Below are 16,379 nucleotides of genomic sequence, written 5' to 3'. Positions count from 1 at the left end.
TACATTTGTGCCTAGATCATTAATGTAGACTACAAACAGCAAGGGACCCAGCACTGAACCCTGCAGTACATCACTGGACACAGGCTTCCAGTCACAAAAACAACCTTCGATCATCACCCTCTGCCTCCTGCCACTTAGCCAATTTTGGATCCAAATTGCCCTGGACCCCATGGACTCTTAGCTTCTTGACCAGTCTCCCATGCAAGACCTTGTCAGAAGCCTGTAACTCATTATTGGCTAGGGAAAACTTGCTTTCCTCCTTGCTTGTTCAACTTCCACATTCAATTAGGAATTGCTGTCACCCAGCATGGGAGAAAGTCATCTGGCATTTAGACCACTTGGTGTGCTGGATGTTATGACAATTTTCTCCTATTTTTCTGTGCCCTACCTCAAGCTTGGGCTTGCCATCCTGTTCTTTTCTGTCCCACTGTGAAGTTGAAAAAATACAAAAGTTCAAAATTACTAGATACAGGTTGTTGCTTTCTATCTTCAAATCAGTAAAAATGTAGTCATTGTTCAGGTGTTACTTCTTCAGTTTGTTTGCAAGGTTTTAAATATGTGGAGAACCATTTCATCAAAGCTGTTTGTTCAGTTTCTCACATTTCAATTTTAGTTTTTGTCCTGTATCATTTTCATCAAGGATTGTCATCAGCTTTAGCCCCCATGGCAAATGGATAATTCTCAAATTTGGCTTGAATGCCCTGAGTCCTTTCTAGTGACAAGACACTCCACTTATTCCAGGCTCCTCAGAATTGAAAGCTTACACCAAAGATAGCATAAGAGACTCTGATATTGGAAGGAATTCCCAACCAGTAGTTGGGAACACTATTTACCTTGTCACAGCGAGACCTGAGACAGTTTAATAGATATGTGAACAAGGAGCATTTGCAAGTTTGTTGACATTACAAGAAATGCACCTCCATGCTTTACTGAATTTGTGTACATTAATATCGCAGTTATATAGATTTGATAAAGTGTAAGTGAAATAACACCAAACATTAGTTGAGATGTACGAACTAGTAATTTTCATTTGCCCTCGTATATTAGACTGTATGCTCTACTCCTGCTCCCATTTCTTATGTTCTTATTAAGCAAGATGAAAAATAAAAATGAAAGGTAAAATTGGAAGAACTTTCCTTTAATGTTTAGTTTTATTGTGAGAAATTGCTTTTTTTATAAATGGTTAGAAATACTTTGTGCTATAGAATTGTAAAAAGCAAATTTTAAGCCATCAAAATATTTCTCTCCCCTCAGAAGATGAAAAAAAGCTGGTGGAAGAAGTATTCAACAATGCTATTGACTGCTTGTCTGATGAAGATAAAAAACTACCTCAGGTGAGTGTTTTGGTACCAAATCTGGTACCTTGTTCAAGCAAATCCAAGTAGTAAGTCAAATTTATCCTCTGAATAACTTTATCAGGAGTACTGCAAGGAATATTAAAAATTAATATGCGTCTTGTTCTAGCTATGTTGATTAAAATGATGTTACAATGCTGCTGTTACATGAGCAAGTCAATATTAAATTATGCCACACACATCTGCTGGTTATCTGTTTCATGTGAAACTTGGAGAGTCACTGCATAGCCTATTTGTGAATCCTTGACCATTGAGTTTTGGATAAAATAGAAACACTCACTATATGCAACTTTCCCAAGTTTGTTGACATATTTAGCCTAGGTAAATTCTTCAGCCCAAGTTGGAATATTGGACTCTGTATTTGTAGCTGAATGGTTAAGTTGATTTGCATTGTGTTAAGCTTCTGAGGATTGTTTTTGTTGAAGTTGATAGAGTGAAACAAAAGGCATTGATTTTCTACACTCATTTATGGTGCCTTCTGCCAAATTGAGTGGGGTTCCCCAATTCCTAAGCCCAGATCATTTGTGGCTTTAACACCCATCTCTTCGTAACGCCACTCAATCACCTTTCCTGCCTGAGAAACTTTTACCCTTGGCTTTTGCTTTCTATCCCCAACCCTTTCTGTCTCTGTTTTGGTACATTGCCCTCAGTTCAAAGAGCCATTCTCTGCCATTCATTTCTTATTGTGGTATATTGAATGTAGGAAGTTGGCAAGAACAGCTAAGATAGATGCGTAAGGAGGGAGGGAGGAAGGAGGGAGGAAAGTAATCTCTCGATAGGAGTGGGGAAAGCCACCTTAGTTAGATGGTGGAATTGTGAAGTATTTTGGAGAGGAGGTTGGATAAGTTCTTCAACAAGAACTTGCATTTATATCATGCCTTTCAAGATAGAAAAATGTCCTGAAGTACTTTGCATAGGTGTATGGGAAATAGGCAGAAAGGTGTAAAATGGTAACAAGGTGGGTTTTAAAGCCTTCAAAAATTAGATGTTGATGGGCTGGCAAGAGAAGTTTTAGGTAGGGAACTCTGAGGAATGGAACTTGGCTGGCTGAAGGCAAGTCCAGCAGTGGTGAGTTCTCAAGGGCGGACAAATGTGCAAGAAGCCAGAGTCAGAGGAATGAAAAGTAATTGGTGGAGGATGGTTGTAGCACAGGAGGAGGTTATGGAGGTAGGGAGTGATGAGGCCATAAAGAATTCAAGCACAAAAATGAGAATTTTAAGTTTAAAGCACTGGGAGGAAATCCAGAAGTTGCCTTCAGGACACCCTGCTCCTCCATAGGGTGTGCTGTTGCAGTCCTTGCCAATAGACTTAGCATTGAAATCACAAATGGCGCGAACTTCGTAATTCCCCACTAGTTCAGTACTAAGAATGGCTGAACAAGTTAGGGCTGGTACATTTAGGAGTAAGCAGCTTCTAAATGTCTTAAGTGATAATTACTGCTGAATAACAAATGGCACTCAAAAATTAAAAATTAAAATCAAATTAAATTTACAATTGTGAAGTCTCATTTCCTCAGAAGGAAATTAATATTGCAGCCTAAAAAATAAAATTAGCATTTCTTTTTGCTACTTCCATTTGTCTCCTCTATCTTTTTCCTTTAATCCTGTCTGTATTTCCCAATGTTTATTTAGCTTTCTCTACGTGATTCTGTACATGATTCTCCGCATGATTTAAATGTAGATAAAACCTTGTGCTTTTTACTTCCTGGTTTGGACTCTATCTCAGTGAGGGTATTGGAATCTGGTCAAATAATCTTGCTTGCTCCGTTCAAAGATGCCAATCCTCTGTCGTGAACACTGCATTGAAACAGACATGCTCTCAAAAAGGTCATACAGACTTGAAACGTTAACTCAGTTTCCCACTCCACAGATGGTGCTGGATCTGCTGAGTTTTTCTAGCATTTTCTGTTTTTATTACGCATTCATGGATACTGGAAATCTGAAATAAAAATGAAAATGTTGAAAATATTCAGCAGGTGAGGCATTTTGGTCTGTCACAGATCGAAAATGTTATCCCTGTTTCTCTTTCCATACATGCTGCCTGACCCGTTGAGCACTTCCAGCAGTTGTTGTTTTTATTACAGCAGTTTTCATTGAATTAGGGGCAGAAACAGAAATAGTTGAAGACAGAAAGAAAAAGCCATGGGTAAAGGTTTCTGAGACAAGGAAGTTGAGTGAATGAACAAAGAAAACTGTTCTTTCACCACCGAGAGCAAAATCTAGGCCAAGATCTTTCTCTTAATCACTGCCTCAAGCCTTGCTTAGATTGTTAAAATTAGTTTTATAGCTGAGGAATTATAAGCAAGCTGCTAAATGCAGATCAGTAAGAACCGGCCTATCATTTAGTTTAGATACTTTTTTGTGCAGCGTGAGAGAATGCAACTGCATGTGAAAACCTCGTAACACAAAAATTTAGGGTATGCTCTGCATTGCAATTTTTCAGAAAACAATAACATGAGACCAGTTGCTACATGCTTTTCATTCACAATCATGTTCCATCTTACTTTCATTATTTTGATCTCCCAGCAGACTTGGTGCTTGAAAAAGCAGCTGATAGACTGGCTGAGAGTGAGTTGAGTACTTTGTGCTTGTAGTATACAGTGGAGACTTTATAATTCATATTAAGCACTATGGATTTGAATTACTTGTAGAAATTGAGTGGTGCTGGAGTACCAATTGCAGATTTTATTATGCTTAGGAGGCAAGCATAGCTTTCACGTGAAGAATGGTCACTTAGGCTGAGGTGGCAGAAGGCTGCCAAATGCCTTTGGTAAGTTGATATGAGTTGCTGCCTACATGAAATGCGAAGAGAGCAGTGAACATATTCTGCAATTACAAAACCATACCCTTTATCACTAAATCCCAATGTGTGCATTTTTGAAATGCTATTTATTGACATTTTAATTCCTATGTAACCAGGTTGAACATGTTTTGCCTCTTTTAAAAAGAGGAATTGGAATCCACCATGGAGGTTTGCTTCCTATACTGAAAGAAACCATTGAGATTCTTTTCTCTGAAGGACTTCTGAAGGTAAAGTTTGTCCTTACTAAATATATTTTGCAATTGACTTATAGAGTGCTTTACACAACATATAGGTCACTGTGTTAAGGAACCAGTAGAGCCGATACGAATAAGATGAAAGGCAGTTAGAAAGAATGTGGAGTTGAGGCCACAATCAGATCAGCCATGATCTTATTGAATGGTTGAGCAGGCTGTAGGGGCAGAATATCTCCTAATTCGTACATGCATATGTTCATATGGATGGGTGGGACTTGATTTTGAGTAGATGCAAGCAGTAGAGATAAATTAAAGTTGTGTGGGGCTGGCAGTGAGTGAGGTAACCGTGCAGATGTGGATGAGCATTCAGTGTTTTGGGGATGTTGGGCTGGAAGTGACTAATATCTGGAATGTGGAAATGGGCAGTCTTGGTGAAGGTCTGGATATCGGATTTGAAATTATACTCAAGCTTCAGCAAAATATTGAGGTTAGAGCCATTGGCTTCAGCCTGAGTGAATATTGTAAGGTGAGTAGAATAACTGGCTAGAATGAAGTTTCTGATAGATAACAGGGTAGTTTTTCCCTTAGTGCCCCTATTTAGAGGATGTTCTGGCTCATCTACAACTTAAACATATTGGATAAGCAGTTGAACAGCACTGTTCAAAGAATCTATTCATATAGGCTAACAAGCCACCTGGTTCTACCAATCCATTACAAAAATTACATCACCTACACCACATGGACCATTGGTTCAAGGTGATGGCCAACCACCATCTTCAAGTCAACAAAAGATGTGCAATAAATGCTGGTTTTTCCAGCGATATTCCAAGAATTTACTTCTTTTTGTTCAAAGAACAAGTAGATAGAATCATAATATTAGAGCAGGGTCATTCAGGAACATAATCAGAAAGCATTTTTTCACTCGGAGGATAATGGCAATTTGTTTCCCTCTAAAGACTTTGAATGTTCGGTCAGTTGAAAGTTTCAAGACTGAGATTGTCAGTTTTATCAGGTATGGATATCAAAGGATATGGATCAAAGATGGATGAATGGAGTTGAGGTACAGATCAGTCGTGATCTAATTAAATGGCAGAGCAGCCTCAAGGGGCTGAATGGCACACCACTATTCCTATGTCTTGATGTTTGTATTTAGCAATTTTTGTTCAAGTTCAAATAGATATCTTTAAAAGTTATATCATTTGTTTCAGAAAACAATCTTTGAATATAGTTTCCTTCCTGGTTTGTTGGATTTCACCTGGTGTACTTAAAGATTCCCAGTGTGTATTTTAACTTCAAAAAGAAGTAAATTCTTGGAATATTGCTGGAAAAACCAGCATTTATTGCACATCTTTTGTTGACTTGAAGATGGTGGTTGGCCATCACCTTGAACCAATGGTCCATGTGGTGTAGGTGATGTAATTTTTGTAATGGATTGGTGGAACCAGGTGGCTTGTTAGCCTATATGAATAGATACTTAATACACCAGCCTTCATTTCTAGGTAATAAGGATTGATGGTTTCTACTGAATATTTTAAACTCTCAAGTTAAAAGATTTATACTTGTGCACTAGTTTGATTCAATTTAATGGTGTTGCTTTTTTTTTCTAGGCGTTGTTTGCAACAGAGACCTTTGCTATGGGCATCAACATGCCAGCAAGGACAGTTCTGTTCACCAGTGCACGCAAATTTGATGGGAAAGATTTCCGTTGGGTATAGAGAAGTTACCTTTTTTCAGTTTTTTTATATTGTTCACAGCACTTGCAATGCTAGTTAATTTTTAAAAAGCTGTTAAGCACATTGTCATAATGGTGAGAATGAATTGTACTGAGTAAGCAAAGTTATTTTGAAGGCCAGCTTTGTACATCACTCTTGGAAGTGGTTTTGTAGTGGTTAAATTTGTTGTATGGCATGTTTCAAGTACACAAATTTTGATATTTGGGTATCTCACTGTAACTAATAGGGGGAAAGAATCAGCAGATTTTCTCACATTTTTGTCTCAGGACTTCTGTGATTTTTCAGATCTTTGCCTCCTTTGCTTCCTCCACAAGCTTTTATCCTTCATATATCTGTAACATCTGATTTATTATTTTACCTAACAATCTTCTGTTGATTCATTCCTCATCCGCCGTCAGATTTTTCCAACCTTAATAAAATGCCCATTTAGTTTTCAGTCTTCGCTAAAGATTTCAATAAAGGCTGAACAGTCCAGATTTGCATTTTCTGCCTAAGAAACATGTCTTTCCAGCAATTTCTGTTTTTATTCCACCAGTTTTCTGTGACTGAATAAGTCCAAATCAGTTTTAATTACATGAGATTCTGAGATTTTTCTCAATATTTTGGGGAATCGCATCCCGTCATTCCATCTGCTCGTAGTTGAGACCACCGTATTAGGGTAGTTGGAAAGTTAGAATGTTCTAATACATAGAATTTTCCAGAACTTTGTTTTACAGCTCATTTCCTTGATTTTGTGCTTTTATTTTTCTGAGAATCACAGGCTCTGTACTGCTCTCTATGTGCTATAAACTGATGCTAGTGCATGAATAGGTGTCCAGTTGATTTTGTGCTTCCTTTGCTCCTTGGCTGTTTAGGTGATTGACATGCATTAAGGTGGCATGTGACCCAGACTGGTTCCACTGATTTTCTGGAAACCAGAAACTCGGGTAGGCCTGAATGCCAGTACAGAGACATTGAATTCAAAAGCCATTTTCTGGTTGAGCACATTGAGTAGCTGCTACATTTGAATAAGTCCAAATTGGTTTTTATAATGCAAGATTCAGAGATTTTTTTTATCAGCATTTTGGGAAATTATGTTCTGTGATTGTATCTGCTTGTAATTTGGCGACTACTACTGGTTTATATGTGTCACATTGATCTCGTCCCTTTCTTTGCTCCCTCAATAAATATATAATTGTTAATTGATGCATAGAATTGCTGCATTAGAAGCTAATGCGACAATGAAGTAGCCTTACCTGCATCATTGGCAGTTTCATTTATTTATTAAAGTGCAATACAATTTATTCTCGTTTTCTTCTCGTGAGTAAGTTGCAAATGTTACATGCATAACTCAATATTTCAATTGGTAAATGATTCTGATGACGTTGTAGTTTACTTAAGTTACATTTGATTCAAGTATGTCGATTTATCCATTTCTACTTGGTCAAATTAATGTTGTTCAAATATTGATTCATATTGCAGCAGTGGTATACTTTCAAAAACATTGTCCAAAATGTTAATGCACTCTATTTTCCTTTTCCTAATAGATTTCTTCAGGGGAATACATTCAGATGTCCGGTCGAGCTGGCAGGCGTGGCATGGACGAAAGAGGAATTGTTATTCTTATGGTGGATGAAAAGATGAGTCCAACAGTTGGAAAACAGCTTCTAAAGGTAATAGATTTGGTGTCACATTTTTCCCTTGTATTGTTTTTGCTTGAAATTTATATCAGATTAAACATGGTATCATTCTTAGTTGAAGGGTTAATCATTATCAGAATGAAAGACACCAAGCCCCCAGCTCTCTATACTAGTTTTATTAACATGCTTTAAAATATCTTCCCAACTTTGTGGTTTTAACTCCCTGCATTGTAGTGTTGATTAATATATGGATGAAGCATATTTATGAAAAGTACACCTCCAAATAACACTAATGTTATAACTTGAGACGTATGTTTGTGGCAGCTGGTTTACTTCTCATAAACTGCCTAACCCCATTCTTGAATCACAGTGTGAATGATCAGTAAAGTTGTAAGAAATAGCTTAAGTTGTAATTTTCAGACATTGCTATTGACTTCAGTGACCTTGCGAGACCAGACAGTTTCAGATGTTAAAAGTGGAGTTGTAGGTGCGTTGGGCTACAGTCTTTTTTCCAGGTTTGCGGGGGAATGTGGGTGGAGAGTGGTAATCGGAAGTAATCATTGCTATTAAGGAGGGAATTCCAGGATTTTTACCCAACAACAGCGAAGGAACAGCAATATAGTTCCAAGTAAGGATGGTAGTGACTTGAAGGAGAACTTGCAGGTGGCGGTGTTCCCTTGTCTGCTACCCTTGTCCATCAAGGTGGTCGAGGTCGTAGGTTTGGAAGGTGTTGTGCAGGTCATCTTGTAGATGGTTGTTATGGCACAGCTGATGGTAAATGCTGAGCTGCTCAAATCCCAATGAGAAACTTGAAACAACGGCCACAATTGCTTTGCAATTTGTATATATTTCAAAATGCTTGCCTTGAATTCAGTAGTAATAAGACCACCAAGTCTTATAGGTTTCTTACAAAACTAAATTAAACCTTTATTAATAGAACAAATGACTTTAAGTACATACAAAAATCTACAAATTACTATTATGATAACTTCATATCCCCAAGTTAATTTAACCCCCAGTTATACTTCCATTAAGGCAGCAATAAGACATACAAATTTTGAAAGACCCAGACAAAGTAACACACACCCTGAACAGTTGAATTCAAAGTGAGTTTTCCCCAGCTTTGGTTCCTTATAGACAGCAGCTTGAGGCTTAGATGCTAGAGGCTTTTCACACTTGTGTTAGACCTTAGAATGCCTGCCCTTACACACAGCCTTCTCTCCTTTATACATATTTTCCCCTTTGAATGCAAATTCCCCTTATTTCACCATGTCTTTGGACTTTACCTCTTGAATAACAAAAAATCTATCACAGTACCAATTTTTTAGGCGAAGGTAGATAGATTCTTGATGAACAAAGGGAGGAAAGGTTATCGGGGGTAGGCAGATATGTGGACTTGAGGTTACAATTAGATCACCATGTTCTTATTGAATGGTGGAACAGCCTCAAGGGGCTGAGAGGCCTACTCCTGCTCCTAATTCGTATGTTTGTAAAAAACGTCCAAGAACTCTATTCCTCCAAATTAGGCTTCTTGTGCATTCCCGATTTCCTTTGTCACACCTTTGGTGTTATGCGTTCAGCTGCCAAGGCCCTGAATTCTAGACTTTCCTCGATAAACTTCTCTATACCTCATTCCTCTTAGTAACCAAGTTTTTGGCTGTCTGTCCTAATATCTATTCACATTACTTGGGGCGAATTTTCGTCTGGGTGCAGAGGCGTGTTTCAGTGCGCGAATGGCCACTCTTCGCATTTTTTTGGAGGAAGTCTGATTTTCCCCCACATCATTCTGCTGAATATGGGGCAGGTTTTCACCGTTAACTGCTGTTCCTTGAAATAAACCATCCCTGAAATGGTGTGACCATTTCTGGAACATCTTTGTCATTGCATAAAATCTCATGATTGTGTCAGTCCTTGAGCAACACTATGTGTTCATATTTTGGCTTTGACGTGAAAAATTTAAATGAATATCTTTGTCACACAGTTTGGGAGAACGACTTGTATACTTGCCAAAATGTCGTCCCTGCTGCATTGCATAATCACTGCTCTATTTGTGACTGGGTGAACCTAAAGAATAATTCATCAGAACATAAGGAGAAACAAAGATAAAGCTGAAGCGTTTGCAACAATCTTCAGCCAGAAGTGCCGAGTGGATAATTCATCTCAGTCTCCATCTGAGGTCCCTAGCATAACACATGTCAGTCTTCAGCCAAGCCAATTCAATTCAGTTCACTCGATATGATATCAAGAAACGGCTGAAGGCACTGGATACTGCAAAGGCTACGGGACCTGACAATATTCTAGTAATAGTACTGAAGACTTGTACTCCATAACTAGTCAGTACAGCTACAACTCTGGCATCTACCCAGCAATGTGGAAAATTGCCCAGGTATGTCCTGTACACAAAAAGCAGGAAAATCCAACCCAGCCAATTAAGTCCCATCAGTCTACTTTCGATCATCAGTAAAGTGATAGAAGGGGTCATCAGCAGGGCTATCAAGCGGCATTTGCCTGGGCCCAACCATCTTCAGCTGCTTCATCGATGACCTTCCTTCCCTCATAAGATTAGAAGTGGGGATGTTTGCTGATGATTGCACAATGTTCAGCATCATTTGCGACTCCTCAGATACTGAAGCAGCCCATGTCCAAATGCAGCAAGACCTGGACAATACCAGGCTTGGGCTGACAAGTGGCAAGTAATGTTCACGGCACACAAAGGCAGTGATGATCTCCAACAAAAAGAATCTAATCATTGCCCTTTGACATTCAATGGCATTGCCATCGTTGAATCCCCCAATATCAACATCCTGGGGTTACCGTTGATTAGAAACTGCACTGTATTAGTCATTTAATACTGCGGCTAGAAGAGCAGGTCAGAGGTTAGGAATCCTGCGGCGAGTAACTTAGCTCCTGACTCCCCAAAGTTTGTTCACCATCTACAAGGCACAAGTCAGGAGTGTGATGGAGTATTCTCCACTTGCCCGAGTGAGTGCAGCTCCAAAACTCTCAAGAAGCTTGACACCATCCAGGACAAAGCAGCCCACTTGATTGGCACCCCATCCACAAATATTCATTACCTTCACCACTGACGCACAATAGCAGCAGTGTGTACCATCTATACGATGCACTGCAGAAACTCACCAAGGCTCCTTAGACAGCATCTTCCAAACCCACGCTACCATCTAGAAGGACAAGGGCAGCAGACGCACGGGAACACCAATATGAACATACAAAATAGAAGCAGAAGTAGGCGATTTGGCCCTTCGTGCCTGCTCCACCATTCAACAAGATCATGGCTGATCTGTTTGTGTTTCAAATTCCACATTCCCATCTACTCCAATAACCTTAGATCCTTATTAGACAAGGGAATCAATCTACCTCCACCTTAAACGTATTCAATGACCTCGCCTCCCTTACCTTGTGAAGCAGAGTGTCCCAAAATCATGCAACCCTCAGAGAAAAAAAATTCTCCTCATCTCTGTCCTCAAAAGCCAACCCCTAGTTTTATAGCAGTTTATAAACATTCTTTCCACGCCCACCTTGTCAATATCGTTCAGGATCTTCTATACTTCAATCAAGTCATCCTTCACTCTTCTGAACTTCAGTGAAGACAAGCCCTGTCTGTCGAACCTTTCCTCACTAGATAACACTCTCATTCCAGGTATCAATCTAGTAAACCTCATCTGAACAGCCTCCAACGCATTGACATCCTTCCTTAAATAAGAAGACCAAAACTGCACACAACATTCGAGATGTGGTCTCACCAATGCCCTGCATAACTGAAGCATAACATCCTTACTTTTATTTTCAGTTCCTCTCGTGATGAAGGATAGCATTCCATTAGCCTTCTTCATTACTTGCTGTACCTGCATCCAAACTTTTTGTGACTCATGCACTGTGTGACTCATCCTCTGTACCTCGGAATTCTGCAGCTGTTCTCCATTTAAGTGATACTCTGCTTTTTTATTCTTCACATTTTCCCTCATTATACTCCATCTGCCAGATTTTTGCCCAGTCATTTAAGCTATCAATCTGTATCTGTCTGCAAACTCCTTATGTCCACTTCACAACATACTTTCAAACCTATCTTTCTGTCATCTGCAAATTTAGTTACCATGCCTTCACTCCCCTCATCTAAGTCATTGGTATAAATTGTAAAAAGTTGAGACCCCAGCACAGACCCCTGCGGGCCTTCACTCATCACATATTGCCAATCAGAAAAAGATCCATTTATGCGTACTCTCTGTTTTCTGCCAGCCAGCCAATTTTATATCCATGCCAACATGTTACCGCTTACACCGTGAGCTTTTATTTTCCTTAATAACCTTTGATGTGGCACCTTATCAAATGCCTTCTGGAAATCTAAATACAGTACATCCCCTTTATCCAAAGCGCATGTTACTTCCTCAAAGAATCCAATAAATTGGTTAAATATGATTTTCCTTTCATAAAACCATGCTGACTCTTCCCGATTTACCTTGAGCTTCTCTCAGTGCCCAGTACAACCTCCTTCATGAATGATTCTAACACCTTCCCCACAGCAGATGTCAAAGTTAACTGGCCTAAAGCTTTGTGTTTTCTGCCTCTCTCCCTTCTTGAATAGAGGGTTTATATTTGCTACTTTCCAGTGTGATGAACCTTTCTAGAATCTAGTGAGTTTTGGAAAATGAACACCAACTCATTTACTGCCTCATTAGCCACCTCTTTTAAGACCCTAGGGTGCAGTTCATCAGGACCCAGAGATTTGTCAGCCCGCAGCTCCATCAGTTTGCTCAGTACCGCTCCCCTAGTGATTGTAATTTCACCAAGTTCCTCTCTCCCTTCCACCTGCCAATTTACAGCTATTACTTAAATGTCTTTTGTATGCTCTACCGTGAAGACAGAAGCAAAATATTTCTGAAGAGCAATCTGAAGAAGTTCTGAAGAAGAGTCATACGGATTCGAAACGTTAACTCTGTCTTTCTCTCCGCAGATGCCATCAGACCTGCTGAGTTTTTCGAGCAATCTTTGCTTTTGTTTCAGATTTCCAGCATCCACAGTATTTTGCTTTTATATTTTGTTGAATCAAAATATTTGGTCATTTAATCTGTTTTACCCTATTATCGACTATTAATTCCCTATTGTCACTCTCTAAAGGATCAACACTCACTTTACCTACTCTTTTCCTGCTTAAAAACCTGTCGAAACGCTTACTATCTGTTTTTACGTTTCTAGTTAGCTTCCTCTCATACTCTAATTTCTTCCTACTGCTTAAACTTTTAGTCATTCTCTGCTGTTCTTTGTATCCTGACCAATCATCTGACCTGCTACTCATCTTTGCGTGGTTTTTCCTATGCTTCTTCCTTAAGTTTGATGCCTTCCTTAATCACATCAATTAACCACAGAAGATGGGTCCTTCCCTTAAAATTTTTCTTTATAGTAGGAATGTAGAATTATGCATTCTGAAATATCCCCTTAGATGTCTGCCACTGCTTCGTTATTGACCTGTCACGAGCTTAATATCCCAGTTCACTTCATCCAGCTCAGCTTTCATGCCCACATAGTTACCCTCAATTAAGTTTAAAATACTAGTCTTAGACCACTTTTCTTCCTTTCAAACTAGATCTAAAATGGAGTTATGTTGTGGTCGCTGCTACCACTCTGAGGTCATTAATTAATCCTGTTATGTTACACAATACCAAGTCTAATATAAGCTGCTCTCTGGTTGTTTCCAGAATGTGCTGCTCTACTAACTATCTCGAAAGCTTTCAGTGAACTCCTCATGCATGCTACTACTGCCAATCTAATTTTTCCTGTTTATATATAGATTAAAATCACCCATGATTATTGCCATCCCTTTATAGCAAGCACCCAATATTTCTTCTTGTATACTTTGTCCTATATTGTGGTTACTGATAGGCAGCCTGTCGACCACTCCCACTCGTGACTTCTTTCCCCTATTTTCCTCATCTCCATCCAAACCGACTGTACATCCTGATCCTGCTGAACCAAGGTTATATCTCGTCATTACACCAATGCCATGCTTGATCAACAGAGCTACCTCTCCACCTTTACCTAACTTCCTATTCTTCTTGAATGTCATATATCCCTCAATATTCAGGACCCAATCCTTGTCATCCTACAGCCATGTATCCATAATGTCTATCAGATTGATTTATTTATTTCAATGTGTGCTATCAATTCATTTACTTTGTTATGAATGCCACATGAATTCAGATACAGAGCCTTTAGTTTTGTCTTTTTGTTATCTTTATATCATCTAGTCTTGACTACTGGTACATTCTTTGGTTTTATCTCTATGTCCCTTCCTGCTATTCTATGATTCTCATTTCCCATATTGTCAGTATGTTCTCCTGCCTGAATCTACCCCTTGATTTGCCACATCTACCCAAGCTTGATCCCTCTCCACCCCCTTGTTTAGTTTAAAGGCCTCTCTACTTCCCTAGCGAACCTTTGTCCCGGTGTGGTTCAGGCATAGACCGTCCCAACAGTACAGTCTCCACTTCCCCCAGTACTGGTGCCAGTGCCCCATGAACCAGAACCCACTTCTCCCACACCAGTGTTTGGGCCATGCATTCATCTCCCTAATCTTAATTGCCCTATGCCAATTTACATGTGGCTCAGGTAACAATCCAGAGATTTACCTTTGAGCTTCTGCTTCTTAATTTGGTACCTAGCTTCTCATACTGACTAAGCAGAACCTCTTTCCTCGTCCTGTCCATTTCGTTGTCGCCTATATGGACAACGACAACTGGATCCTCCCCCTCCCCCTGTATGTTCCTCTCCAGCCCTGAGCAGATGTCCCGAATCCTGGCACTGGGCAGGCAACAAAGCCTTCTGGACTCTCGCTTTCAGCTGCAACGGACAGTGTCAATCCCCCACTATATTTTCCCATACTACCACTACATTCCTCTTTGCTCCCCCCGCTTGAATGACTACCTGTACCATGGTGCTATGGCCAACCTGCTCATCCACCTCGCAGACCTTACTTTCTTTCACACAGGTGGTGGAGCACCTCAAACCTTTTCAACAGTTGTAAAGTCTGAGGCTGCCCAACTACTGCCTGCTCAGTCCCATTACCTGCCTAACTCACAGTCACATCCTCCTGTCCCTCACTGCTGACCAAAACAGATGACCCTATTCTAACAGGTGTGACTGTCTTCTGGAATAAAGAACAGGATTTTACGGCACCTCCCACCCAACGTGTTATTATGGTCCCGCCAAACTGAATGGAGATCTAAATAGCTTGCTGCTCTGCTGGTGGGGCATGCCACAGCGGGGCTGTAAAATCCTGGCCAAAGTGTCCAGGTATTTCTCCCCCTCCCTTCCATTATGCAGTGTGTGCAGTTCGGCTTCCAGACCAATAATCCTGATCCAAAATTTCTGTAGCTGCTTACTCTTTTTGCAGACGTGTATATCTAAGTTGCCTTGGTGTCCAAAAGCATCCACATTCAGCAGCTGCAACATAACACCTGTCCTGCCTTTTTTACTTAGGTTATTCAGTCAACTTAATTTAATTACTCATGAATTCACTTAGAATAATTCCTATGTATACCACACCTTTATCTCATGTGCACCATATTCCCACATAAACCTAATTCGCTCAGTCTCCTTCACAGTCTGGCTTTGCCTGCCTCCTTGTATGCCTTTTGCTGACCATCTGGAAGTTCGCCTCCAAGCCACTCACCATCTTGACTTGGAAATATATCATCCTTCCTTCACTGTTGCTGGGTCAAAATCCTGGAACTGTCTCCCTAACATCACTGTGGGTGTACCAACACTACATGGACTGCAACGGTTCAAGAAGGCAGCTCACCACCACCCTCTTGGGGGCAATTCGTCAGAGATGCCCGCATCCCATGAATGAATTTTTTAAAAATCAGCTGCAAAGACCTTGCTACTTGGTTCTTGAAGTACAAAGCCTCTGTCTCCTTGGAGGACTACAGCTATGACGAGAATTTAACTGACACGGTTCCCCTGTTCAGCAGTGCCTGCATGATTAATGCTGTTTTCCAGGGTGGGAAGGTTACCACATTTAAGTTGTACAATTATATTTTTCTCAAAGAATTGATCAGATAGGGATGAGGCAAACATCTCTTGTTTTATTGGTTACACTATCTTTTGTAGCAAATCACTTTACGACAGTTGGTGTCATCAGATTATCGAGAATAGAAAAGTGAAAATGAAACTCAAAATGATTTTTATTTTCATGTTTCAGCAATTTGGTTTTTCATTTTCCAGGGTTCAGCTGATCCCCTTAACAGTGCATTTCATCTGACCTATAACATGGTTTTGAACCTTCTTCGTGTTGAAGAGATCAATCCTGAATACATGTTGGAAAAATCCTTCTACCAATTCCAGAATTACAAGGCAATCCCAGGAGTGGTGGAAAGTGAGTAAAATTATTTTCCCTAAGTTTCACAGTTTAATAACCTGGCCTGGAGCTTATGATTTTCATAATGCTCTGAATTAGAATGTACTCATTACAGGCATGGTATTTCCATTCTTCTAATTTGCTGAGGCCATCGCAGATTTCATCTTGTGGCTGGTGAAATCAGTATAACCAATATCTAATGCATGTATTTTCAATTATGGTGGAGTTCGGTTGCAATAGATTTTTGCCAAGTCGTGTAATCATTAAAACTAAAGCCAACAATCCCAGTTGGGTGAAACAGCTTG

The 16,379-nt window shown here is 39.8% G+C and overlaps 1 protein-coding gene across 1 annotated transcript in view; it reads left to right on the top strand.

Moving 5' to 3' along the window:
• Positions 1–16,379, top strand: part of mtrex (Mtr4 exosome RNA helicase) — a 163,301-nt gene that overhangs the window by 77,318 nt on the left and 69,604 nt on the right. Inside the window, exons 12-16 of the mRNA XM_041193483.1 lie at positions 1,255–1,334; positions 4,274–4,384; positions 5,959–6,060; positions 7,611–7,736; positions 15,942–16,092. Of these exons, the coding sequence (XP_041049417.1) occupies positions 1,255–1,334; positions 4,274–4,384; positions 5,959–6,060; positions 7,611–7,736; positions 15,942–16,092 (570 nt within the window). The remainder of the gene's footprint in view (positions 1–1,254; positions 1,335–4,273; positions 4,385–5,958; positions 6,061–7,610; positions 7,737–15,941; positions 16,093–16,379) is intronic.

The sequence above is a fragment of the Carcharodon carcharias genome, chromosome 1, assembly GCF_017639515.1.
Source record: "Carcharodon carcharias isolate sCarCar2 chromosome 1, sCarCar2.pri, whole genome shotgun sequence".
Taxonomy (NCBI): domain Eukaryota; kingdom Metazoa; phylum Chordata; class Chondrichthyes; order Lamniformes; family Lamnidae; genus Carcharodon; species Carcharodon carcharias.
The sequence above is the reverse complement of the archived record's forward strand: the minus strand, read 5'-3'. Positions and strand labels throughout refer to the sequence as shown.